This window comes from Podarcis filfolensis (assembly GCF_964270895.1).
Source record: "Podarcis filfolensis genome assembly, chromosome: 5".
Classification (NCBI taxonomy): Eukaryota; Metazoa; Chordata; class Lepidosauria; order Squamata; family Lacertidae; genus Podarcis; species Podarcis filfolensis.
This window is the reverse complement of record NC_139608.1, coordinates 96646826-96674574: the sequence shown is the minus strand read 5'-3', so window position 1 is coordinate 96674574 and position 27749 is coordinate 96646826. Positions and strand designations below refer to the sequence as shown.

General features: G+C 42.3%; 1 protein-coding gene and 1 long non-coding RNA gene across 2 annotated transcripts; one reads left to right on the top strand and one right to left on the bottom strand.

Moving 5' to 3' along the window:
• Window positions 1-133: 133 nt before the first annotated feature.
• On the bottom strand, window positions 134-21521 carry LOC310763474 (1-acylglycerol-3-phosphate O-acyltransferase Pnpla3-like). The gene is made up of 9 exons (XM_083615812.1): window positions 21181-21521; window positions 14204-14436; window positions 13950-14015; window positions 10310-10519; window positions 9225-9285; window positions 7223-7441; window positions 5322-5454; window positions 4124-4240; window positions 134-2280 (listed from the first exon to the last, which is right to left on the bottom strand). Exons 1-9 carry the CDS (start codon window positions 21380-21382, stop codon window positions 1995-1997), a joined length of 1527 nt encoding a protein of 508 aa, XP_083471938.1. The 5' UTR covers window positions 21383-21521; the 3' UTR covers window positions 134-1994.
• A 128-nt stretch (window positions 21522-21649) lies between these two features.
• On the top strand, window positions 21650-26405 carry LOC310763583. Its single transcript, XR_014548678.1, has 2 exons — window positions 21650-21807; window positions 23943-26405. It is a non-coding gene; the product is annotated as an uncharacterized lncRNA (long non-coding RNA).
• The last annotated feature ends 1344 nt before the right edge of the window (window positions 26406-27749 follow it).

The following is a 27749-nucleotide window of genomic DNA, read 5'->3' as shown; positions in this document are numbered from 1 at the left end:
GAACCAAGAGGGCAAAGGCCCCCCAAAATTTGGAAGCTGCTGCTTTTACAATACAATATATTCCTTGAGCTCCCTTCCTTCCAACCACAATTATCTTAAATTCAGTTTGCTATTATAAACAGCAGACATCAAAAACATTTTTGTCTCTTTATTTTGCTGCTTTATATAAACATTAGTGATTGGAACAATATTCTGGCCCATTTTGGAAATGCAATCAAGATTTTTAAAATAAAGCATACAATCAGTGATCACACAAAATAACTCATTTATGTCTATATCTTGAATGAAATAGCACCAGCAAGGATATAAATAAGAAAGTTTTTGCAATGTTAAAAATTTAAAATGTAGCTTTGTTGTTGTTTTTCTAAAAACAGCGCTTCCTTCACTTTTCACTGTATAAAGTCATAGCTGAAAGACTGCTAAATGCTTGGTCAGAATTAAACTTGCCCATAGTCAATAATTAAAATAAATACACAAGACTTCCCATTCTTATGAAGGCTTTGATTTTTGTCAAAATATAAGCCACCTCATTCCTAACATAGACTCCAAAGCCCAAATCTATTTGATTGACTCTTAGGCCATTATGCTAAGACAGCATCACTGCAGACCAGTCCTCCAAGTGCCATGCCAGGGGAGGGTGATCAGCAGCCTATGGGACCAGCATTTCTTAATCATTTACCATTTTGGAGAATGCAATGTAAATCCTGCGCCATAAATAAGTATCCTTTTCACTTTAAAGTGATGAATAATGGTGGGCAAGGAATACTCAAAGCATCACTATCAAATATGGTATCCAGATTTCAGAGAGGCTATTTATCTTAACACATGTACTTCTAAAATTAAAACAATTTGACAAATAGCTTATTCATGATTCAGCACTACTGTCAGCTCTCACGTGTTAGGCAACTTAAGACCTAACCTATAATAAAACTGAAAAAACATATTGGCACATTTTTTGTTAGTAAAGACTGGGCTAAAATGGTTTGAATTTAGTGCAACGGAGAACAGAATGTTTTCTGTGATTACTTCAGGGAAGCCATATACAGTTCATTTTTCAGATTTTAATCTGTTTTCAAAAGCTTCCAGTGCTGCTTGATTACAAGAAATAATAAGAAGCTTTTAAGCTCCATTAATTACAAATCACACTGTAACTTCTCGGCTATTTGCATAGGTAAATCATTCAACCCATGTCTTGATGGCATCTACAGCTGATACTTCCATTGATCCACACCATCCTGCCTTCTCCAAGAGAAAATGGTCTACAATTAGATTCCTTCAGTAAAACATTGTTAAAGTACTGTTTATTGGGATTGAATTCAGCCCATAAGGATTCTCTGGTGTGGAGTGGCACATGTGCATTGCACTAAATTCTGAACTACATCTGCGGCTTCTCCAACCCAATGAGGGAGAAAGAATCACTCAGCGAGGGCGGGGACCACACTTGTTAGAACACACAATGCCTCCTAAGTACTATCTTTCTGAAAAACAATGAAACCTTACGATAAGGAGTGTAACTTGATGTTAACAATTCCAACAAGTATCATGCATAAGGCAAGTAAAACTTCAGAGGCCTTCCAAAAAATTCCTATATGCCATAGTCATCTGAATACACTCTGTTTGATTTTGTTCAAGTGCTAACACCACATATGAAGACAAACAAGAAAAAGACTATTATAAAAGTTAAATACTTTAAAACGAAGTGGTTTTGCCAAAAATGCTTTGCCCCAATAGAAATCAGAAGACTTGAATCACGTTTTTCCTGCCGAAAATCTTGTTTGGGTAAACCATGTTCTATTGCACTAGGGTCTTCTTATCCCTTTAGTCATTATCAGGAAGCCGGACCAGAACAGCCCATTTCTCTTTCCCCGAAAGATTCCTCAAAGGCATTTTGTCATCTAGTGTAAGCCAGTCTTCCAAAAGACTGTTTGGCAATCTGCTAGATAAACTGATGCCTCAAAGACTGAGATTTCTTTGTCTATGCCACAGTTCTTAAGCTAGTCCTCACAGGCAGTCTGGAAACTCTTCTCAGAGGAGGAGTCAAAATCCACTTCCACTCCCGATTCTTCTGAGCTCATAAAAAAGGGAGGCATGGAGTCCAAGCTTTCCTTTATACCCACTGCAGCTTCTTTCTTAGCTAAGTCCTCACAGTAGGGAAGATCCAAAAGCCACTCTTCAAGGTGTGTGGAAGAATGAGGCATTTTAGGAGGGCAGTAAGAAGAGTGAAGACTTGTGTTCAGGGGGGCACTCTGACACTTTCTAATCAATGCACTGTTTTCCTTGCTGTAAAAAAGAAGAATAAATCTCAGTGACTCTTCAGCAACTTTTGATTTTTATCATATATAAAGATGGAATATGCCCCCCATCCTCATCCAATCATCAGTAAATGACTGAATAGGTTTTTTTTAAAAAAAAAAACACACAAATCTTCACTGAAAACATATTTATACAATGGTACCTAGATTCTCAAACAACTTGGTTCCCAAACACCGAAAACCCAGAAGTAAGTGTTCCGGTTTTCGAATGTTTTTTGGAAGCCGAACATCCAATGCAGTTGTCAGCTATTGTTTCTGGGGTGCCTGCACCAACCAGAAGCTGCGCCTTGGTTTCTGAACATTTTGGAAGTGAAACAGACTTCTGGAATGGATTAAGTTTGGCGCTTTTGTTTTTGTTATTTATTTTGTGTTTTTGAGGCTTTTTCGGTTAATCTATTTTTGTGGCTGCATGGAACCCAGTTCAGCTACTGATTGCCCCCCATGCAAACAATGACTATCATCAGTGTAGTTAAGAAAAAATAATAATTTTTATTTTTATCATCTACAATACTGTCTTATTTATTTTATTTTATAGTACGGTACATTGATTACTGCTTTCACTTTATGGATCAATGGTCTCATTAGATAGCAAAATTCATGTTAAATTGCCGTTTTAGGGGTTGTTTTTAAAAGTCTGGAATGGATTAATCCATTTTACATTACTTTCTATGGGAAAGCGTGCCTTGGTTTTGGAACACTTTGGTTTTGGAACAGACTTCCAGAACGGATTAAATTTGAGAACCAAGGTACCACTGTATAGGATTACCCTGTGTCAATTAATTAAACAACTCTGATTTAACTAGAATTTCATTCATGCTATTTAAGTTTCTATTTATTAGCTTTAATAGTTTTCTATGTAATTCACGACTCGTTGCTACTCTTCATTTTAAGCTAGCAAAGGAGAGAGGTAGGGATGGGGAGAGGAAGCAGCCAAACAATTCTTTCCTGTGGTCATTCCTGGTTTGGTGATTTTATTCAAATTACCATTTCCTTAGCAAAAATGTCTAAACCTATTCCAAGTTTTTGCTAATGGATAAAATGGGGAGTGGGTGGCATCTTAAAGCATACTACAGCCATGGAAGAGAACAGGGGTAGAAAGAGGGTTTTGAAAAGACACCAGTAATTGTATCATTCCAAGAGTGTGCAATCCTGTATTTCACAGTGCTTGCATGCACACATCAATTACTATTCTTGGGTATGCCTCAAATACCACACATTTCTTATACAAAAAGTAGCCCCATTTTTTTTAAAAGGCAGTGAAACTTGCATGACTGCTGTCTTGTGGCCTGCCTTTTGTTCTGCATCATTTCCTACAGCTTTTTAGTGCAGACAGATGAGCGTCAGAGAATTGATACTCTAATGTAGTGAGATGGAGCTAAAGTTGTGAGAAGGAGACAAGTAAATTAAAACATTAAAAAGTAAGAGATGCAGAGGGAGAGAAGTTTGTTTAAAAGAAGAAGTGAATCACAAGAACAAGGGGCAAGTACAGCTTACAAAAACTAATACTAGAGCTGTTAATCAGAATAAAATGGATTACTTATGCCATATAAAAGATTTTTAAAAAGTCAATTGCATGTGAATTGCTTACATTTAATGTCACATCTACTTTAAACCACAGTCAGTGTTAATTTCATTGCAAACGTAACACTAAACCGTGGCTACCAACAAAAAGAGAAGGAATGGGTGTTCATGGAATGATTGAGAGGGAGTGGATAGATCCATAGCACACTCACAATGATTAAGCAATTTGAAATATTATGTCTGCACCTGACAAATGTGCAGCATGAAGCATGTAGCAGCATAAGATATACCTGGGAATACTCAGTAATCTTTTCCTTGCTTTGGAATATACTGTGCCCACAACTTGACAGAGCTGACCTTGCATCCATCGTACATCATCAGGGATATCAGGAAACCAGTCTACTAATCTGTAAGGAATAAATAATAGGGTTTCAGGCAGAACCCTGATTTGAGAAAATGCCATATGGGAGTGAAGGACTTTGGGCAGAGAGGCAGGAGAGCCATTCTACTAATGCTTCTTATGGACATCAGCTAATCTGCCCCACCTAAAACTTGGCTTGCTTGCTTTATTGACTAAATTTATATACTGCCCAATACTCACAGGTCTCAGGGTGGTTTATAATTAAACACAATAAAAAGGTAAAGATAACGGACCCCTGGCAGTTAAGTCCAGTCACAGACGACTCTGGGGTTGTGGTGCTCATCTCGCTTTACAGGCCGAGGGAGCCGGCGTTTGTCCACAGACAGTTTTTCCGGGTCATGTGGCCAGCATGACTAAAGCCACTTTACCTATTTATCTACTTGCACTTTGACATACTTTTGAACTGCTAGGTTGGCAGGAGCTGGGACCGAACAACAGGAGCTCACCCCGTCGCGGGGTTTCAAACCGCCGACTTTCCGATCGGCAAGCCCTAGGCTCAGTGGTTTACACCACAGTGCGTGTGTGTTTAATTTTTCTCTACAGCAGGTTTGGAAATATTACTGCTATGTTTTAAAGGGCCTTTATCATTGCAAACTCCTTGAACAGAGTTCCCTACACAGCCAGTTTCTCAGTTAAATCTGGAGATACACACCAATTAAAATACAGGGTTTTAAAAGTAAGCTTCATGCACATTCCAAGTTTATGAAACTGAATCCAAAAAGCACACATGGAAAAGAAAATATATCTACTATTTTTCAGTTAATCGTTTTAAGAATAATATTAAGCTGTGAGCCTGGAAGTTCCAGTTCAATCAAACTTTAGCCATGACTACAAAAGTTACCTAAATATATTGTTACCTCTCAGCAGTATTCCACTCATTCATTCCTTCCCATGTGCAATGCAGGGATAATACTTTCCTGTCTAGCAGGATTTAATTTTTATAAGAAAATTGGAATACATACGAATTTTTTAAAAAAATAATTATTGTAAGGCTTTTGAGCCCTTAGAAAATGTGCTATATAAAAACACTAGTACAACAAGGGCAGACTTCCATTCTTAACACTCACCTTAAGGCCACAAAATATGCTGACTCAACTGGCAGAGTATACGGCAGCATCACATAGGACATCAGTCGCATTGGTAGAAATTTAGAAAGCTGAGCATACAGTCCACATTTTTCTTTACAAGCCTCCTGCAATGCTGTCATTTATACAGTCATTAATCTCAACTGAACATGAACATAATGGCTTCTAGATTCTGCAAGAGTGATGAAGCATTGCCTGGAATCATGCTAGATAACCCACAACAGGCTTTCTCATGACAGAACTCAACTAAATGCACCTAGTACTCTCCTATACACATACGGGCCAGTTCATCACCATCTGGCTGGTATAAATTTCAGTAATGTTCAGTCAGCTTCTAATGGGGACAGGAAATTCCACCAAGTCTGCTTCATGTACAATCTGATTATCCTAGCATTCCTCATGCAGTCGATATACAATCAGAAGTGGCTGCTCACTGTGTCACTGTTCTGTGAATCATTATTCTAAGTTTCCTTCCTTTCAATCAGAACAGACTTGTGAAAAAAGGCAGGGGTGGATCCTCCAAGAACAGGATTTTTTTACTCTTTTACACTCAAACTCTTTTTGTATTATAAAAATATGTTCTTCCACAATTTTAATTCAGAAAAAGCAATGCATTTTGGCCCTCAAAAGCTTTGAAAAAACATTTATTTTCTTGCTCACTTATAGCACAACTCAACCAAGATTTCTATTCAACAGCTTATTCACTGGATAGTTCTCCTTGCAATTTACTTGTTTTTCTTTCCTTACAGCCTTAGAATAAAACTCCAACTCTTCTGAACATGGAAGACAGGAAGCTGAGTGAGGGACAAGTGCCAAGCAAGGAAGAGAAAGGCATTCGTCCACCTGGCTTATTCCTTCTCCTCCTCACCCCGCTTGCTCTGTTATAGTTTGTCTGATAGGTACACTCTTTTTCCATGTGCATCCAGAAAGCCATGTCTGCACCAAGATTTAGTTAGTATCCAGCATTAATAACTTTCATTCAAAGGTGGCCAAAGAAGACTCTTCTGTGATGCACAAATATATACCCAAGTTCTTAGTTAAACTGCTTTACTAAATCAATTTGCACAGTATTCCAGATACTTCTGTACTGAATGTTTATTATTTGTCCAGTCATAAGTACCATGGGGGCTGGGGGGCTGAGGCCCCGGGTGCAAAATTCTGAGGGGCGCAACCAGGTACCCCCATGCAGGGGCCAGCTTCTGTAGGGATCCCGGCTTGGTGAAGAGCAGCCCAGGGTGAACAGGTGCAGGCAGAGTGAGGCTGGCAAGGGGTAACCCCAGCGCAGCCTGGCCTGGCCCTCTTCTCTGCAGGTGTCGAGAGGATTTGCCCAAGAGCCACATTAGCCAGCCAGGCTTCCCCCTGTGCGGCCGGGCAGGTGGCACAACGCAGCCCCACTTGGCTCTGGTTTGGGGGAACGCTCTAGCAGCATCAGTGGCTTGCCCACCCCGGGCACCAGCAACCCATGCTATGCCGCTGATAAGTAGCAACAGTAGGTTTCTCAGTTATTTTATGCATAAGATTAAAGTATGTAAAGATGATTAGCAAAAATAAACTGAAAAACAAACTTTTATCATAGTATATAATAACTGGCCAGAGTTAATACAATTCACTATGTTACAGAAACAAGGCACTACAGATGCAGTTAAAAGCACTGGTCATGATCCAGCCCAAGTCAAACACTTTAAAGTACCATGGATTTCAATGGGAGAAATTTAAGAATGTGCTAAATGTTCTCCCACTGAAATCACGTTGGATTTACAAGTGCTGAATTCTGGCAGGACTATACCCAATGTTGTATGCATTGACAGTATCATTACCAATTACTGGAGTAATTTAATGAAACTTAGTTTTACAATAAAAATGAGGTTACTTTAAATCTCTACCTTTACGGAGTCTAGGAGGTAGATTCTCAAAAATGGTTCCATCCAATGGCCAGGCAGCTAATTGCAGCTGATCAATAAGCATTTCTTCATCTTGCATCTCTTTTTTTGCTTCATTTGCTGCAACTGTTTTTTTATCAGCATAATCTGGGGTCTGAACACATTCCTGATGGTTTTCCTTTGTTAAGGCCAAGTCAACTAAAACTGAATCATACAGTATACCTGAGGAAGACAGAATAAAAACAGCTTCTGGTGTGATGGTCTTTTTGTATTCAAGAGCATGACAGGCACCATATTGCAAAACAAAGTTGGAAGAGGGCATAAAAACTGCACTACTCCTAAGTTGAAAAGTCTTCTAGTATAAACTTTCAAATCTTGAAGAAAGAAGGTCATATATTGTCTGAAGTGGGCAACACAAGAGTAGAAAAACTGATGAAAATGAGCATTGTCAGCCTAGAAATCTCTTATAAGTGGAATCCTATCCCTGACAAACAGTAGAGAATTGGCACATTGCCTCTGTACCTCCAAACTAGCCAGGCAAAGCCCATTTTCAAAGGAAAAACTGCATTCCTTGTGCCCCACCCCAAATGCCTGTTTCAAATCTAAAAACCAAACTATAGTTTGGCTATCATGAACAGTCTTCACCTTAAACATTCCGATTCCCTCACTCAAACTATAGTTAACCATGACATCCACACCAGACAAATTATGGCACAAACCACAGACTGCAACTGAGTTCCAATTCCATTTGTGAGACAACCTATTGTTTGCACAAATCTGGAATGGAATGAATTAGAACATGAGTGACGGGGGGCACACTGGGCCAGAAGTCTGTTCTGCGTGGCCAAACATACAATGGGGTGGCTTTAACACTGAACCATGCCATAAACTTTACCATGCTGGCATTCTTTACTAAGACTGGTTTAAAAGAGTGTTACAAGAGGACAATAATTTCTACCAGTGTAGACCCCAGGTTGCTGAGTGGGCTTTAAAACTACAGCTGCTCCTGGATCTTTTTGGTAAGAGTTGGAATGTCTAAGCCATGTGTGTTCAGGAAAAAAATACTGGATCTCAAGAACAAACCACAAGGTTGCCTGTAATTGTAGAAGTCAATGTAATTTCTGTGAAATTAAGTAGGCTCAGGCCATTGCACTTAGAGTAGACCCACTGAAATGAAGTTAAGAAACTTAAATCCAAGCTCAGCTCTCTAACGAAGATTTATCCCATTTCCCAAAGTGTATGGCCACAGTTATATAAACCAAAAGTCACCTTAGTATTCCAAGTCCTTGAGGGGAAAATGGCTCATGATACCCGCAGCTGCATCATGTATCGAGAAAACATGATACTAAGCAGATAGAATGATAAGACTCTGGCAAGTCTAGCATCACCCACTTCTGAAAGAAAACACTGTCCGCGTTGCATGGCACAAACTTTTATTATACAAGTAGAGTTGAAGCCACAATTGTACTGCCTCAGATGCTATATAGTCATTGCTGAATTTTCCCTGGACCACACTTTCTGCAGCATGTGAACACAGATAATAAGCTACGTTCATAGGTAGGATCACATGGGAAGGCAGACTCCTTCCAATATCCAAGTCTCCAACTGCTTAGGAGAAAATATTTATGCTGTGACCCGCTCTGAGCTCTATGGATGAAAGGCAGTATATAAATTTAATAAATAAGTAGAAGAATATAATCAGTTTGAACTGGGTTCAGGGACAGTTTGGGAGTCAATGAAGATGATCCTATACATCTACAATGTGGAATCTATATATGCTGGGTTCCAGCTGATATTAGCAGCTGTATTTTGAACTAGCTGAAGTTTCTGAACGTTGTTCGAAAACAGTCCAACACAGAGTGTGCAATCTGAACTCGATGTTACAAAGATATGAGCAACCATAGTCAGCATCTTTTGTCCGTATACAAAAATGCGCAGACCTGTCATGACATTGTGACTGACATTCTGTTCACCATATTATATATTTGAAATCACAGTGACGTACCATTTTCTTTCAAAAATCTAAGAGCATCCGAATAGCCTTGTTCACAGATCTCTCCTAGCACCTGAAAATAAGGTTACAAAAAACTAGTAAACAGGAGGAAGTACCGTATTTTTCCGTGTATAGCACAACCCCATGTATAAGACAACCCCTACTTTTGGGAGCCCAAAATAAAGAAATCAGTATTTACAGTTGTTCAGGTTTTGTGGGAAATCGGCTAAAAAGCTCTTGAGCTTTTTCTCCAGCCTGCGCCTGACTTCGCCTCACACTGTGGCCATGCTCCCTCCTTGCCTGGGCACTGCCTCACCTCTCCAGCCAGCTCTGAGGCCAGCACTCTGTGACTCAGGAGCTGTCATGAGCCACCAGCTCACTCAAGACTTACCATATAAATCTGTGTATAAGGCAAACCCCAATTTTTGACTAATTTTTTGGGGGGCGGGGAGGCATCATCTTGTTCACAGAAAAATAGAGAATATTGAAAATTCCCAAAGAGCAACATACAGAAAGGCATCTCATGCCAGTTAATACTCTGTTGACACATTACCAAAAGGCTCAGTAAGCACTTTGTCATAATGAAAGAAAACAATTCTACACTACCGTAGAGCATTGCACACCTCCTTCCTCAAACCTTAACTGCACCAAAGCTGCCCCAATCATTGCTCAACTCCCACCCCAATATTGCAAACTGAGGAGGGTTACCACCATTTTACATTGTTCCTTGCTAGTAGGAACTGCTCTCAATGAATTTACTAAAAGTGCCCCTAAGATGCACTCAAGTAGCGCATGGTCATCCTCTAATATCTAGATTAAATGTGGAGTGGGAAAACCATGTATGCCACCATGAGCTTCTAGGAGGAAAGGTGGGCTATAAATTTATATATATACAAAAAATTAGAAATTTAAACACAACTATACCTTTGGAGGGGTGCATCTGTCTAGCAATCCATGGTAGGAACATATCTGTCTAGCATTTGTCTAGCATTCCATGGTAGGAACATATCTGTCTAGCATTTGTCTAGCATCCATGGTAGGAACATACATGCCAACAAACTAGCAATTGGGTAAGAGAAAATAGTGAATATACATACCTTGGGTTCTGGAGGAAAAAGTGCTTGAGTTAAACGGTAGATGTTCCCTAGGCTAAACTGAATGCTGGTGTTGGTGAAGTTCATTTCATGGAAGTTTGCAGAGTTGCCCTTGGGACAAATGTCACACTCCCCAGCAAAAGGTGAAATTGTGATGGTGTTTTTTGAGTCATACTGAGGTAAGTTGTCACTTATTCCACCATCGACGTAGCGCTTTGGGAAGGGAAGAAGAAAGAAAGATAAGGAATCTATTTGCTTAAAGCAAAATTTAGCTGACTTGCTCTGCAACTTCAGAAAGGAAGCCTAATATTTCCACTTGCCACACCTTTCAGTGGTAGTATTATATGTGAGCAGGTACTGACCCAGCACAGGCCATTGCTCAAAACAGCAACAGAGCTTTGTGCACCTCAAGATTGCAAGTAATGTCTGAAAATGTGCAGGTGCACATCCCAGATTATATGCTGCCCAGCAGCTTAGCTTCTGCAACATTATGGGCTCTCTTTTGGCATGCACCATACTTAGAGGCTAAATTCAGCCCTGGTGAAAACATTAGGTAAGGAAATATACAACTCTCTTTTGTGTTTCATAGGGCTCACATCCTTCTCACCCTGCCCCTTCCCCAACCAAGGTTCCAATGTTCACCCTAGTTTGAGCAAAGGGCATACTCTTGATACAAATCAGCCTTAAAAATCCAGCTTTTGCTAAGGTTGCCTATACCCAAGGAAGCTGTTAGGTTTTGGCTAGGAGCGGCCTGGAGAGAGCCTCCATTACAGTCATTACAGCAACTCAGGCAGACCACATTTCAAGCAAGCTGAGAGGAAACACCTCTGCTGTCTCCTTTCCTGTAAATTATCTGCCACCCTCCTTTATCATTTGTAATTATAAAGTTAAATAAAACAACATCAAACTCCTAGAATTGTTAAATGACTGTATGATAACCCCAAATGTCACATCCTCCCCCTCCCCACAATTACTTATCAAGTCATTTCAATAAGCCAAAGATCTCAAAAGATGTGCTAAACTCCTTTCCCTATCTCACTTGGAAAGCACAATGAAAATGCATTTTAGAAGCCATCAGACAATTAGGACAATTTCTTCCTGACTGGTGCCACTTAAAAACTTTAACCTCTGGTCATAGCCAGGAAGACAGGATTTGCAGTCCTTGTTTTTATTTTTAAGTCCAGCTTGAGCATAAAGGGTGATGCTTTTCACCTTAAGAGGTACGAATCTTTCAGGTTTCAAAGATACCTTACGTCACTGCACAGGAAGGTTCCCGTGGACTCTACCTGTCCCTTCTCCTTTCCTGTCTCTATTCCCTTTCTGTTGCTGAAGAGGCCCCTTCACCTTCACTATAGCAAACCCCAGCCTCTCAGAACCTCCCCCCTTCTCTCTTCCCTAACAGGTTAGCCAGCTGGCCAAATTCTTACTTCCCCCCTCTTTCCAGCCCAATCGGTCCCTGTTTCCTAGCCAGACCTGCTCTTTCTTCCTCTTGCTATGCCCTTTTCTCCTTCATTGGCCGTCTCATACCAACAACCTCATATTCTCCTTCCCTCGCGACCCATTGCCACCCAAAAGTATCCCACCTGATTCTTCAGATTCTTACCTAAAGAACTTTCCTGAAGCTCCGCAAACCCCTCCAAGCTACCTCTTCTTCTCTTGCCACCTCCCCTTCTCTCTCTAGAGCAAGGCAGCACCAATTTCCATCTGGTACCACCTTCACCCTTTCAGCCAATCTCTTCCCTCATCCAGGCAACAGTCTCCTCTCACACTCTTTTCCTGCTCAATCTCTTTTATTCATGTAAAACTCTTGCAAACCTAGCCTACTGTTAGCGTGTTGTTTACTGATTATCATATTTACTAATTCTCCTTTTGATACAATATAATTTACTTTAGATCTATCTTTGTTGTCCTTGTTAACTCTCAGGGCGCCAAATTCTAGAGTGTCCAGGCCTCTACGTCAACAGATCCCAAAAAGGAGATGTCAGGATTGCGTGTGAGAACTGCAGGCTTCTGCACGATCTGCACACTTCCTCCTATAGTTTTGTTTCTATGCCAATACTGAGTGGCAAAGCCAATTCATAAAATTAAGTAGGCCTGCAGGCATGTCTCATGTTTGTCACCCAACTAAATCCCTTTAGGTAACATAATTGTCCAGCCACGAGGGCAAAGCAACCAGATTAACCTGAACCATGGATTTAGTCTAATATGCTACTTTGCACCTCATATACGATTTCAGCTTTTAAAGAGTAAAAATGGATGAATATAAGACTTGTAAAAAATCTAGATCAGCAGGCTTTTCAAAAAAATTATCACTAAATCACAGACTGTTATTCTTTGCAGTTTTGATTTTGAAGTAAAAAAAAATGTCACATGAAGCTTTCACACGAATATCAGCACTATTTTTTAAACATCTGGAATGTGCACATACTTGACCTGAATCATTTTTCTTTTCTTATTACTAAAGTAGGAGGGCAAAACCACACTAGCAAAGATCAACATCTCCATGTTTCCTTTCAACTAAGATGCAGGCAGCCTTTAATAGGATTCCTCAAGTTCTACGTAAGGCCTTGAAATACACTGCTTAAGAAAGGACCTTAAAACAATTAAGAGGATAACAATTAGCTTCTCAATTTAAGATCGCTTCTTCTGGTACTCTGCAAGACAGTTCTCAACCAACACATACAAGCCCAAGCCCAGATACAAACTACTGTGTGTCTGTATTGCTAAATCTATGTGCATATGTACCATGTAACATATTCATGTACAGATATGTGTGCTCCATGGAGTACACAAATAAAGAGATTTGCATACAATGAACTTCCAAGGATGGTTCACAGATTCCTAATAATAGGACAACATGGCCAGGCAGGAGGCACACCCTTCTGCTTCATACAATATCATGCAATGTGGCACCCTACATACTTTGTGTGCCAATAGGTAAAGGTAAAGGGACCCCTGACCATTAGGTCCAGTTGTGGCCGACTCTGGGGTTGCGGTGCTCATCTCGCTTTATTGGCCGAGGGAGCCGGAATACAGCTTCCGGGTCATGTGGCCAGGATGACTAAGCCGCTTCTGGCGAACCAGAGCAGCACACGGAAATGCCGTTTACCTTCCCGCTGGAGTGGTACCTATTTATCTACTTGCACTTTGACGTGCTTTCGAACTGCTAGGTTGACAGGAGCTGGGACCGAGCAACGGGAGCTCACCCCGTTGTGGGGATTCGAACCACCGACCTTCTGATCGGCAAGCCCTAGGCTCTGTGGTTTAACCCACAGCGCCACCCGCATCCCTCTTTGTGTGCCAATAGAGGCATCCTATTTCCTTAGTTCTTCCATCTTCAAATTGATGCACAAGAAGAATAAAAACAAAAGCCCCAAATAGATTTTATTTTTAAAGAATTAATATCTAGTTTCCTTAAAACAACTGTTACATTACATTGTAATGCTTATTTTGTAAAGACAGCATTTCAGTCTCTTATCTCTCACATGAAGCTGTCCTGGAACTATGTTTTTGCCATGTATATGAAGGACACACAGCAAAGCAGACATCAGAATGGCAAGATTTACATCTTCCCACCTTTTCTATCATCATCACCAGCCTTCTCATGCTGGTTTATAGTATGGAAGAATGATCAGGTACTTACCACCCCTCTAAACGAAGGTGGGATGAGGCCACAATATATAGGCACAAATGAACTACAAAGCAAAGCCTGTCAAAAAGAAAAGAAAGGTTAGTTGCATACTGCATTTCTAATAGGAACATTTCCCCAAAGTAAAGCTCTAACACAGCCATTTTCAAATGTTCTAAAAAGGAACACGAGGAAACAAATTAAAAATAAGGTTGAGACAAATGTGAAATATTCTGAACATTATTAACATGGTTAAAATGAGAATATACCTGTATGACTTCTTCTTTGGAATTAAAGTTGGATACCATCACATTTTTGCCATCAGACACTCTGGTAAGTGAAATGGAAAGTTTCCCTGATATCAACTGATGAGTGTTTTCAGGAAGATTTTTGCAAAGTCCATCCCTTATAATCTTCATCACGTTAAAGGAAGGATGAAGAGGGCCAAGATTTCGCTTTCTTGCTTCTCTGGCTAGACCCAGAACATCTGCACAAGCTTCAGCTGAAAGATACATTACTGCATGTAATTGTGGAAACCAAACTGGTTAAAACAGATGTCAGGGGTCACAAAACAAAAAAATTGTGATCAGGATGTGCCATGGGGTCTTGACCACGGTGTGCCTTTGAAACTCAGCATGAGTTCAGAGCACAAGCTATAACCTTTCAAAAAACAAATTATTAAAACTTTTATCTGTATTACGTGAGTGAACAATTTCCCAGATAGTTTCTATCTTTGACAGGGTCAGCCTGAAGTTACAAGTTTAAAACGAACAAAAAATCAAAGTCATTTCAACTATTAAAAAATAGATTCTGAAATGTAGTTATGCTAAGTTGTGACAGCAGGCCAATTCTTCAAATGTCAACAGCATCATAGCTGTCAGGGAATATCTGACCTCAATGAATTGACCAGTCAATTGACATTATTTGACCAGTCAACTGGCAAGCATCCAAACTCTAATAATAAGTAAATAAGGAAAAAAAGAATATGGGGCCATGACACACTAAAGGTATGTTAGGTAACTTTATCATTCACTGATTTATTTATTTGCCATAGGGGGCCTGAAAATACATTTTAATAACAGCATTTCATTAGAAGAGATAATACTTTTCCAAATTAAACAAACTCTGCTATCTGCCCAAAGACGTGTGTAACTATTCTGAAAAGAGTACACTCCCAAACTATTTTCTAAATATTGTATTTTAGATCAGCCATTGCTGGTACTTTGATAATCTAAAGGCATTAGCAGGTTTCCTTCTCTCTCTCTCCCCAAGAGCTGCCCAATAAATGGAATAGGTTAATGTCCTGCAGTAACCTTCTCTACAGGGGAGAGGACTAATCGTCCCACATGTCAGCTGAGTCTCAGCTTATTTTCCTCACCCAATCAAAAGACAGCAAATGAACTACTACTACTACCAGTTTATGAGGGCTGCTTTTTATCCTTTGCTCATCAATTTCATGTCCAGAAAGGAAGTTAAATTCAGCTTTCCAAGAGGAATTTGACCTACTAATGCAGGGCACAGAAAGAGCTGAAACATCTTGAAGGGGTCAATACAGACAGAATATGATTAATTAAATAATAAGTTATTACATTTTTTTACCAATCAGTGAAAGTTGGATTATAATGTAGATTTGCATAGAATTTATATATCATTTCATAATGCAAAAAAAATTACTAATTTTGATATTGGTGGTGAAATCTAATTGACACGTACATTTTACCAAGCTATGCAATCCTACTCAGAAGTCAGCCTCACTGAGCTCAAAAAGACTAACGTCCTGGAATGGAGAACTCCAGGTGTTGTGGGAGTTCCTACATTGCCCCACCTACATTGGCCAATGGTCAGAGATGATGGGAGCTGTAGCCCAAAGGTATATAAAGAGCCACTTTCCAAATCCCTGGTGTATAGCACTGCAACCATTAAGCACCAAACTGTCTGTCTATATCTATCATCAAAATGCAATAAAAGGTGCACAATTTATCAGAACAGTGGCATAAGGTGTACTTGATCCTTTCCCAGTAAGCCATAAAAAACCAATCACTTCTACCAGCTGCTTTCCTACTTGGGGATAAGGAAAGTGGGGGGCATTAGGAAGCAGTGCTGGGGGTGGGGTTTTTACCAGTAATTAAATGTACAGCTTCCCCTGGTTGCATTTCCCTGTGTTTTGAACACGGTGCTTGAAAACTGTTTACTTGTCACCTGTGCATCTAAATGGTTGGGCCATACAAATTATTTTAACAGTTTAATAGTTTGCTCTCAACTAAAGGCCATGGACTTTCCCCCTTGAAAGGTGGAGGTACTTATCAAATTCTTTGCATTATGCAATAAGCAACCAAGTCTTTCTTCCTGGTGCTGCTGAGTTTTTCTCATGCCATCTGACGCAAAGAAAAATCTAGCTAAATGTGGGAGACCATTATAACTGTTACTTAGCAATGGAAAATACAGTGAAAGAGAATCTGCCCACACAACTTCTTAACTAATGCAGGAAAACTCAAATAAAAAATAAAATGTGGAGAACAAGTCCTTCGGAATGCTTAGCTCTAAATTTGAACACTCTTCCCCAAACTATAAAACCTAATTTAGCTCAAAGCAGGTTTTCTAATATGCATATGTTTATATTTAGTCACTGAGAAAGGATGTTCTTTCAGTTAAATGGAACACTAATTAAAAAGTGAAGGCAACATTTCAACGGATAAGAGTTTAATCCTCTAAGGTACTTAACTAAGATTTTCACACACAATTCAGCATGCTGCAACTCACAAAAATTGCTATTATGCCATTTCATGTCAGGAGAAAGCACAAGAGGGAAGGGATTGACTTTTAATATTTTAATAAATATTACTGTAACATAGGGCTGCCTTTGAATAGCACTCAGAAACTTCAACTGGCTCAAAGGCCTGCAGTCAGACTGCTGACCAGGGCTGGTTACAGGGCATACAGTTTGACTCCCTTGTCAGAAGAGCTCCACTGGCTACCAGGCACTTTGAATTGTACCTGGAAAGTCCTGGCTATGACCTATAAAGCCCTACACAGCTTAGGTGCAATCTATCTGGAAGACCGTATGAACCTGCCCGGGTTTTGAGATCTTCAGGAGAGGCCCTTCTCCTGGTCCCACCACCCTTACAACCATGCTTGGTGGGGACACAGGAGAGGGCCTCCTTGGTGGCTGCTCCCAGACTCTAGAACTCCCTTCCTAGAGAATCTAGACTGACTGCCTCCTTGCTGTCTTCCGCCAACAGATGAAGACCTTGTTCCAAAAGGCTGTTGGGAACTGACTGCTTTTAATGGAAGAGCTTGTGCCATGCTGTTTGTATTGTAAATACTGGTATGTTTTAAGCAGATTTTATATATGTATATAGTTTGATTCTATTAATGTTTTGTTGTTTTTTTCTATGTTTTTAGTGATTCTTGTCTTTACATGTAAGCCCTCAAAGAAAAAGGAGGGCTATAAATAAATATATAATAATAGTAAGATGAAAAAGGCTTTTCCCACACACACCCCACCCCAAAAAAAATTTAGGCTGCTGAAACCCAAAGCTTTGGAGTGAAGCTGGGAATTGAATTTTCGATGAAAAGACTGTGAGCTCAGTACTGAAAACTGGTTTCTAGGCTGAGTATGAAATTAATTCCTTACTTCCAAGTATACCCAAGTATACCCTGCCCTCCAACCCCTCATGCCACTGTTTTGCAGTTGGCTCTGGTCGATAAACCTTGGGGTTCTTGTAAAAACAAAGCAAAGCTCAGAAGCTTGAAGTCTGCCACGCCTGTCCTATTTCAAATGAGTAAGAATAATGTGGCATGGTGGACACGCAAGTACTAGATACAATCCTCCTGGTACTATCACAATTAGGCTACAATATTTAAATCAGTTAATTGGTTTAAAATGTTAATGGGATAAAAAGGTGCTCTGATTAAGTGGGCAGATCTTTTTGTCAGATCTATATAGTAAGGTATATAGGGTAGCTCTATATTGGGGTGAGCTCTAAAAGTGCAGTATCAGTCCAGGCAGGGCAGCAGCCAGGACTCAATGTGAACCAAGTGTGCTCTCTCAAACATGTCCCAAAATTCTGCAGATTACAGGAGGAGCTCCATGGCAAACAAGTCAAAGTGAGAACTGTTGTGAGAAGTGTTGTAGTTATTTAATTATGTACATAGTAGCAGTAGCTTGTTAACACTGCACAAAATACAACTTTGAAAGAAAATGTATCAGGTCCATTTGTGTTATCCACAAATATTTGTCCACACATTTGGGTTAGCTGGTGTATCAGTATTTTCCTAATCAATGTCTAGACTTATACTAAATGAAATACCGTATTTTTTGCTCTATAAGACTCACTTTTTCCCTCCTAAAAAGTAAGGGGAAATGTGTGTGCGTCTTATGGAGCGAATGCAGGCTGCGCAGCTATCCCAGAAGCCAGAACAGCAAGAGGGATTGCTGCTTTCGCTGCACAGTGATCCCTCTTGCTGTTCTGGCTTCTGAGATTCAGAATATTTTTTTCTTGTTTTCCTCCTCCAAAAACTAGGTGCGTCTTGTGGTCTGGTGCGTCTTATAGAGCGAAAAATACGGTACTCATAAATACACGTACATCAATCCACCCCGACTTGTAACCTGTGCCATGCGTTCACTGGGCATAGACTAAAGAGAAAAGCACTTTAAGGGTAACCTAAGTCTTGACTGCAACACTCTAAACTCTACACCAAGGAAGGAGATGCTTTGGATAAATCAAGTTAAAGCTAACTAAATAAGGCTCCAGTATTGCGTCATTTAAAATCAATGTGACTTACACACTTTGAAATAAATATTGGATGTTGGGAGTGAAAGATGACTAACAAAAGCTGACAGAGACTTCCATCTGAGGCAGGATAGGAAGCCCTAAGAGTGACCAGAACCTCAAACAACAGCATAACTCCACTTGGTAAATGTTGGGATTTCATATTCCTTCTGGTATATTAGGTTTCCCCCCCTCTTGTGAGAGGAGCAAACAGAGTAATGAGTAAATAAAGAAGCTTTGTACTAAAACTTTGAGCTGTTCTGTATTTTAACCAATTATACTGAAATACATTTACACACAAAATTTAAAAAACAGCAGGGAACAGCCTGTACAGGCTATACATAGACAAATGCTCATCTTCATAATTCTTTTAAGCAGGTAAGAACTGCCATGTTAAATTATTCAACAATAAAGCTAATTATATTTGCCAACAGGTGTGTTCTCAATTGAAGAATAAGAAGAACTTTCATTTCCTTCAGGATCTTTGGTATCTTTAGTTTGGTGAGTATAAGAACTAACCAATATCCAATGTGTTCCGGCTATTGTGGTTTGCAGATATACCATTAAGCATGAACAAGCTTCCCTATATATTTCCTATCTTCGGAAAGTGATATAGTTGATCTCTTTGACATCTATTCTACAGGGCGGATGCCACTACCAAGATGGCCTTCTGTCTGGTTCCCTGTAACTTCGCTTCTCACAGTAAGGGAACCATCAGAAGGCCCTTGGAGCTGGACCTCCATGTCCGGGCTGAGTGATGAGGGTGGAGATGTTCCTTCAGTCCACAAGGACTACAAACTAATAACAATACTGTGGAGTGGTAGTGGTACTGATTGATGTTGGGATTATGGGAAGAATTAAACTTCCCCTCCCTATGGCTGAGATGAAAATCACACAAACCTTTTTTTAAAATAAATGGAAGTTTCTAATATTGCATTAAGTGTCACAAGTGTTTGACCCTTAGTCAAACCTATGGGAAATCTATGGCTTTCCAGATGTTGCTGGACTTCAACTGTCATCAGCCGAAGCACTGTCAATGGCTAGGGATGATGAGTTTTATTCTAGCAACATCTGGAGGCCAAAGATTCCCCATCCCTAACCTAAGCAGTAGATAGCCTCATATGTACACACCAATATATACTCTCTTAACGACTGGTCACTGATTCTATATCATTTCTCATCAACATCCATATTGGTTCCCACCCTACCCTATAATCTTGTAGCAAGTTTGGTCAGCTTAATCACTGGTTATGGTCAATGGCTTGGTCATAGTATGTTACTGTGATAGGTTTCCCAGACAGACACCCGCTGCGCGAGTGAGGAAAAAAAGGACTGAGTACAGAGCAGGGAAATCCTGGAAGTCTAGCTGGAAAACTTTGCTAAAATGGAAATCTGATGAGAAATTAGCAGGCGTTTTATCTGCTTGCAGGTGCATAGCTGACTTCACTATTTGTGTACCTCAGCTTTCAAACGTAATCAGTTCTGGAAGACCTTTTGACTTCCGAAACGTTTGAAAACTGAGGTACAAAGGGCAGCCTGCCAATCAAGAGAGAAAATAATAATAATACCTTTATTGTCAATGTACAACCTTTGTACAATGAAATTAACCGTGCCACTGCCCAATGACTCCGTTAATAGAGGACAAAAAGGCATAACTTTTCCCACCATTAGAAGTCAGTGTTTGATTTCTAATGAGAGGCATTTGGGCTCAATCCTGTATCAAAGGAGGACATGGCTGAGTCACAAGTTCCCACCTGTCTAAGACTGTGCTGCACAAAGCACCTCACCATATATTCAGAGTTACTCTCTCCATCATTATTAGGACCTGAGTTGAGCTTCGGATCCTAGATCAAGATTCTGGGCACTTTCATTCCGACATTTGCAGCCTTGCTCCCTTTTCAACAGCCTCAACCTCAAACACAAACAAACAAACACACACACCCCTTCTCCATGTTTAGGGTGAACGCCCTCAAGGGTCCGTTTCTTTGAGCTGCAAGCCACTTTGGGTCGCCCCTGGGCAAGATAAAAGCGCCTAATAAACTGAATTAAGTCTATCCCTCGCCCACGCCCTCCAGCGGCTGGTTGAGTTGTCAGCCACTCTGGGTTGCCAGGGGCAACATAAAAGCGCCTAATGAATCGGATACATAAATCGTAATTAAAATAACAACTCCGTACGTCCGGTGCAAAAAAAAAGCAAACCTTGCATTAAGCTGCGGGATGCAGCTCACGGCCGCTCGCCCGTTCTTTGATTTAAAAAAAGCTTTTGTTGCGATTATTGCAATTACCAGGTTATTCTCCCTGCTCTTACGACTGGCTATTACTGCCTTCAAAGCTCAATGTTTCGTTTATAATAATGATATTATAAAATAATAATAATAATTGCAAAATAATAATAATAATTGCAAGAGAAAAGCCCAGCAATGAGACGAGGCGACGAGGCTAGCACTGAGCAGGCGCGCCTCCTTCGCTCGTACCCAGCGACCCGCCTCCGACGAGGACGGCTCCGGTCAGGGCTCCGGCCGAGGCCCCGCACACCTGGCGGGCGTCGCGGATGAGGTGCGGGGCCCTCTCCTGCAGGCAGCTGGCGGCGCCGACGTGGTAGACGCCCAGGAACCCGCAGCCGGCGAACGACACGCTCCAGCCGCCGCCCTCGCCGCCCTCGCCGCCGCCCGGCATCCCGGCGGCCGCCTTCCCGTCCCGGCCCGGCGCGGCTGAGGAGGCGGCGAGGAGCCGCGCACGCGCACAGGCGCAAGGGAAGCGGCGGCGGCGGCGGCGAGATCTCCGCGTCGGGCGCTTGGCTGATAAAGAAGGCCGGCGGCCGAGGGAGCGCCGCCACGAACGTGGCCCGAGGGGCGCCGGCCAATCGGAGGCCGTATGCAAAAGAGAGAGCGGGCGGAGGGAGGCCGGGGGGCGGGGCCTCCTGTCCTGCTTGGCTCGCTCGCTCGCTGAGTTTACGGGTCTTGGAGAGCGTCCAGCGGGGCGTCGGGTCGGCTGAGGTCTCCATCTCTGGATCTGTTGAGGATGGAGGGGTTGGAAAGGGACCTTCCGCGTTTGGCACAGGCTGGAAAGTGCATGCTGCTGGGGAATTTACACAGGTAAAGGTAAAGGGACCCCTGACCATTAGGTCCAGTTGTGGCCAACGCTGGGGTTGCGGCGCTCATCTCGCTTTATTGGCCGACGTTTGTCCACAGACAGTTTTTCTGGGTCATATGGTCATCATGACTAAGCCGCTTCTGGCAAACCAGAGCAGCGCATGGAAATACTGTTTACCTTCCCACCGGAGTGGTACCTATTTATCTACTTGCACTTTGACGTGCTTTAGAACTGCTAGGTTGGCAGGAGCAGGGACCAAGCAATGGGAGCTCATCCCGTCGCAGGGATTCGAACTGCTGACCTTCTGATCGGCAGGTCCTAGTCTCTGTGGTTTAATCCACAGTGCCACCCGCGTCCCTTACCAAATATATATGTGTGTGTGCGTGTGTGTGTATCTCCTTGCTTCATTTCACTTCCTAATAATAATAATAATAATATAATTTATTATTTATACCTCACCCATCTGGCTGAGTTTCCCCAGCCACTCTGGGCGGCTTCAAACTGAGTGTTAAAAACAATACAGCATTAAATATTAAAAACTTCCCTGAACAGGGCTGCCTTCAGATGTCTTTTAAAGATAGGATAGCTGCTTATTTCCTTCACATCTGAAGGGAGGGCGTTCCACAGGGCGGGCGCCACTACCGAGAAGGCCCTCTGCCTGGTTCCCTGTAACCTCATTTCTCGCAATGAGGGAACCGCCAGAAGACCCTTGGAGCTCGACCTCAGTGTCCGGGCTGAATGATGGGGGTGGAGACGCTCCTTCAGGTACACAGGACGGAGGCCGTTTAGGGCTTTAAAGGTCAGCACCAACACTTTGAATTGTTCTCGGAAACGTTCTGGGAGCCAATGCAGATCTCTCAGGACCGGTGTTATGTGGTCCCAGTGGCCACTCCCAGTCACCAGTCTAGCTGCCTCATTCTGGATTAATTGCAGTTTCCGAGTCACCTTCGAAGGTTATTATTACTTGCATCTGTCCATTTGTTGTTCTTGGCCCCCCCCCCCTTCTGTCTCCAGAGACACTGGAGCAGTGCACCTTCGGGGGTGAAGTCAAACCATTACAGTACAGAGTTACAGCGCCTGCTGTGGTTGCAGAGACTGATAAGGGAGGGACATGTTTCATTGCAGTTGGGGCAGATGAAGGGGGGCAATCTTTTGTTAGGGAGAGCAGAAACTGAAATTTGCATTGATTTGTTTTGATGGGGGGCAATTGCCCCCCACCCACCCCCTGGCTAAGCCCATGTGTCTGGTTGTGCTGCTGCAGATGCCCCCTGGCGTTTCTTCTCTCTGTGCTCCTCCCAGCGGCCATTCCCTTCTTTAGCCAGGCTGACTTGGGCTGGCAGGAGTCCAACAACACCTGGGGGAGGGTTGCAGCCAACTTGAAGTGGGAATGTGATAGTGGCACATACGTAGAGCAGGGAAAGGCATGGCTATGCCAAAAAGGGTTGATGGTCAGCACCTGGAAAGCACCTTTCTTTGCAAGCCACGTGGATCAGCTGGTTGACAGGTTTTATGGCACACTGTGCAGTAGACTCACTGATGGCATTGTGATGTGAAGCAAGTGACAAGTGGAGGTGGGTTGGCTTGGGCCCACCCTGCCCACCTGTCAAATGCCTGCTTGTCACACCTAACCCGGGGGGGGGGGGTGGCAGGCAGAAGGATTTGGCCAGGCGGCTGAACCCATTCCCTGCCACCGCCCTGCATGTGCAATATCAATGTTTAGCAGCATTGGAGGACAGCCAAACAGCAAGGTTTCAAACAGAATTCATATTGCACCACCTCCTGAAAACAACCTGCAGGAAACATTGGAACCACTGTGACAGAGTGCTTGCAATTCTTAAACCCTCATGCGACACACCTATAAGTAATGAGTGCCTCTTTATATAAACACTCCTATAATTTATGCTTTGAGGGCTACTGTGCAATATTCTTTAGATAATCACCACCAAGTTTTATGTGCATATGTAAATATTCCTATAACAATCTTTTGAAGATGACTGCGCAACATGCCCTTCCAAATATTGCTAAATTGCAGCTCCCATAATCCCTTCAATTAATGATTGCATTGAGATGTTGCCCAGCACACATGCAACCTACTCCAGGATGTCTCAGTTTCTTCCTTTAATGAACTTTCTCCCATTTCCAGGTGGTGTGGACACTCATTACTACTATGATGCAAGCAAAAAGAGCTTCTGTGTGTGCAGCCAAACCTCACTTTCTTATTCAGCCCACAGGCACTCACCTTGATTCGGTGGGATGGACATATGAATGAATCCTAGTGACAACTCTGAAATATTTTTCTCTGGCTCAGTTCAAGATGGGATCCTTTTCAGTTCTATACAGACAGCAGGAGTGTGATTCAGATTCCACTGGTATGGAGTAGCCACTGACCACTGAAGGCCATTAACAAGAACTCTGTTGTCCAACAAGATAAAAGGAATAGGGCCATTTTGCATAACAAAATGACAAATTAGCAACAAAAGGTAATTCTGAGACAGCAGGGATATGTTGGTAGTAGGAGAAAGGGAAACAGAACTCAACACAGAGACCACAGCAGCCTGGTATGTGAAAGGTTTTTATGCTACATGTAAGTGGGGAAGTGAATGGCTTGGGATTTTGCTCATTAAGACTGTGTCTGAAAAAAATGCACATGAAGACTACAAGATTTCCACCCCACTGCCTGACCCATCAGAGATTTTAGATAGGCCACACTTCTCACTAAACTCTGGCATACCAGAGGTTTTCTTTCATGAAACCAAGTGATGTCAGTGATTTAATTGGTATTTCCAAGTAAAGATTGCAATCTGGGATTATTTCGCTTGTACCCTTGGCCTCCCTCCTTTATAAAGTAAAGATGCAAGCTTGGTTTCAGCTCATTTGAAACTAATAGGCTTTATTTCCAATGAATTTGTTATTTACAAAATGTAAATAATAGGAAGCCTTCCTGATCAGTCCTGGGGAAACAGGTTTGAGGATTCTCAAAGGGAAAATTTCACTTGTCAGTCCTGCCTTTAGCACTGACCAGTAGTAGGTCTACTACTCAAGGCAGCATTCCTTCTAAGCTCTGCCACCAAGAAGCTCTGTTTGGGATATTATTACTGGTACTAAACAACACTCCGTCTCTCTTCTCTTCGGCCTCAAACACAACCATGATTTGGCATTTCCACTTCCAGGAATAATGTTTCAAAAGTTTTATGAGGAAGTAATTAATAGTATCTGTCCAAGTCAAAACAGCAGCTGAAAGAACCCATCTTGACTGGCTGGAATTCAGGCAAAGGTACAAAGTGGTTTATTACCAAAGGGTTTGCTCACAAACCATGTAGTCCCCTCTGCCAAAGGATGGTTCCAGACAAGGGCTTAATATTGCAAGCAGTGACTGAAAGATTGCAAATGGGTAGTTAGCAACAGATTGTTTTTCACTTACAAGATTTCCCCCAGAGAGAATAAATCAGGTGAGGGATATAGGTTGGCATTCTGATGACCACAAGATTGTGCGGATGCTGCAAAAATCTTGCATGCATGAAAACCACTAATCCAGAATAAACATGCCTCTCCAGGCAATATTTCGAATAAGCACCATGGCAGGGAACTGCACTCTGGTGAGGTTCATGAGGGGTTGCCTAGGCCAGGTCATTTTCTGGGTTGGCATTCCCTCTCCTCCTATGGCACCAGCTATACTTCCAGTTTGTCATTATTCCCTTGGCATCTTCGGGCTCAGACCTGGAATGGCAAACTATGGAGGGAAAGGGAGGCAGATGCAAGTCCTCCCCTCCCCGCAATCCCCTCTCGCCCTAGTGTGGAGGCAGGGCTTCCTATTCCCACTTCTCCCAAAGGGAGAAAGCATTGTCAGAATCTGGGGAGGCCTCTGAGCATGGGGTGGCCAAGCAGGAGGGGGACAAAGGAGGGCTGGGGCTCTCTCCCAGCAGCGCCACAGGAGGAGGGGCCAGCTGCCCCTTGCAAGCCAGCTGCTCATGCTGGAATAGAGACTCTCGTGAGTAAGGGTTGTGCCCACCTGCCCTTTGCAGCTTGACAGGTGGGTGTGGTAAACCGAATGGGACAACTTATCAGCTGCTGTGCAGCCTTGAACATCTTAAAACTACCCCAAAGCCATGAACCTTGGCTCTTGCTCCTAGACTGGGCCCAACCACATCAACTAGGGCTGGACAAAGCTATTTTGGCACCTGAGGCAAACCACAAATTGCCACTCCACGTGCCAGGGAAGAAGGGGTGAGTGAAGAGCTATATCAGGAATAAGGTGGGGAATAAAGATCTACATGGAGAAGTGAAGATCTACAATTGGAACAAGGTTGTAGAGGCGGCATGGAGGGAGCTGGCAAGGAGGGAGCGGATCTTGCCTCCAAGGAGTGCGCCACAGCCATTGCTGCCACTGTGGAACCAGCAACAGCAGTGGGTGATGCATTCCTGGGAGGCCAGATCTGCTGCCCCTGTAGATCCTGCCACCCGAGGTGGTTGCCTCATTTTGCCTCATTGGTGGGCTAGCCCTGTTGTTAAGCCTTCACCTTGTTAGAGCTCTGGGACTGGATTAGCTCTCTGCTGCTGAGTCTGTACTGTTACTCTGCCTTAATAAAGATCCTTTCCTTGTCATGTTTTCGCACCGTTGCTGGCCTTCTGCTTAAAAAGTGCTTTGTTCAAGGGCTCTCTGTTTCTCTTATGTCCTTTATACTTATTCCATGTGCCAGTTTCTGCACGTGTTTATGTACCCATTCTTCAATTCCTGTGTTGTCAATAGACACATTCAAACAGGGAAGTCAATGGGGCTCCTTGTGCCAATATTGGCAACATCAGGAGCCTGGGTGGTTCTACAAAAACTCCCATTGTGATTAGAAATAACTTAAGAGTTCTTACTGATAAACACATTGAGTTGGTAGATCATGGTTTTTGATTTGGTGCCAGATACTCATGGTTCATTTCTGTGTTCCCAAACAGAAATGAGGATTAATATTTCCTCAATGCATACATGATGAGCTCTGAAACAAAAGAAGCAATGTTTTGCAGCACACAGCCACATACAGTATTGGCTCTCAATATAGTCCTGTCCAGGGTTTAACCAATTGCTGTGAATAAGCAGGACTTACAGCAATTGCAGGAAAAAACCAATGACTTTTAAATAGGTGTGGTTCAAAAGCAACAAATGCCCAGCAAAATAATAGATCACAACTGGAGCTGGTTCAGCTGTTGCAATGAAAGTTGCTATTAATGACAAGCGAGTGACATTTCTGTATCCTGTAGGGTAGAAAGTATTAATTGCTTTATTGGTCATTCAGTTAATTAGACCTTGGTCCTACGCAGTGCTTTTTTCCTGGGGGGACGCAGGGGTACGCATACCCCTAAACATTTTGTGAATCTAAGTTTGGCCTCATTGAGGGGCAATATTGCAATATGAGTAGGAAAATGAGAGCACCCCTAAACATTTTTAAAGAAAAAAATCATGGTCCTACGCATGTTTGTTGTAAGTTCTACTATGTTTACTGAAGCTTGTTCCTGAGCAAATATGCATTGGACTGTCATACAGTCATACGATTGGCAGGGGAATGGGAAATGACAACACCGCAGTATTGTTATTCATACCCAAATCTCTGAGTGGCGAGTGACTTCAGGGATGCCAAGACATGCCTCAGCTTTTGTTTCTTTTGAATGAAGATCACTGGAGACAATGGTGTTGATGATATATAGTTTTATTTACACATCTATCCAGGCTGAGCCAGGGCCGGCCCAAGATATTTTGGCACCTGAGGTGAACCACAAAATGGTGCCCTCCCCAGGGAAGAAGGGGTGAGTGAAGCTCTACATCAGAAACAAGGGAGGACAGAAAATCTACATCAGAAACAAGCAGGGAATAAAGATCCGCATGCTCTGCATTCCTTGGAGGCTGGATCTGTTGTTCCTGTGAATCCTGCCATCTGAAGTGGTCATAGAATTATGGAAATGGAAG

Bases quoted from the DNA above. Each gene is read 5' to 3' on its own strand.
- LOC310763474 (XM_083615812.1), bottom strand. From the start codon at position 21,382: ATGCCGGGCGGCGGCGAGGGCGGCGAGGGCGGCGGCTGGAGCGTGTCG. The intron at 14,016-14,203 runs GTATATTCTCAT...TCTTTTTGACAG, and splicing joins CCAAAGAAGAAGTCATACAG to GCTTTGCTTTGTAGTTCATT. The intron at 5,455-7,222 runs GTAGAGATTTAA...TATAAATGACAG, and splicing joins ACCTCCTAGACTCCGTAAAG to CATTGCAGGAGGCTTGTAAA.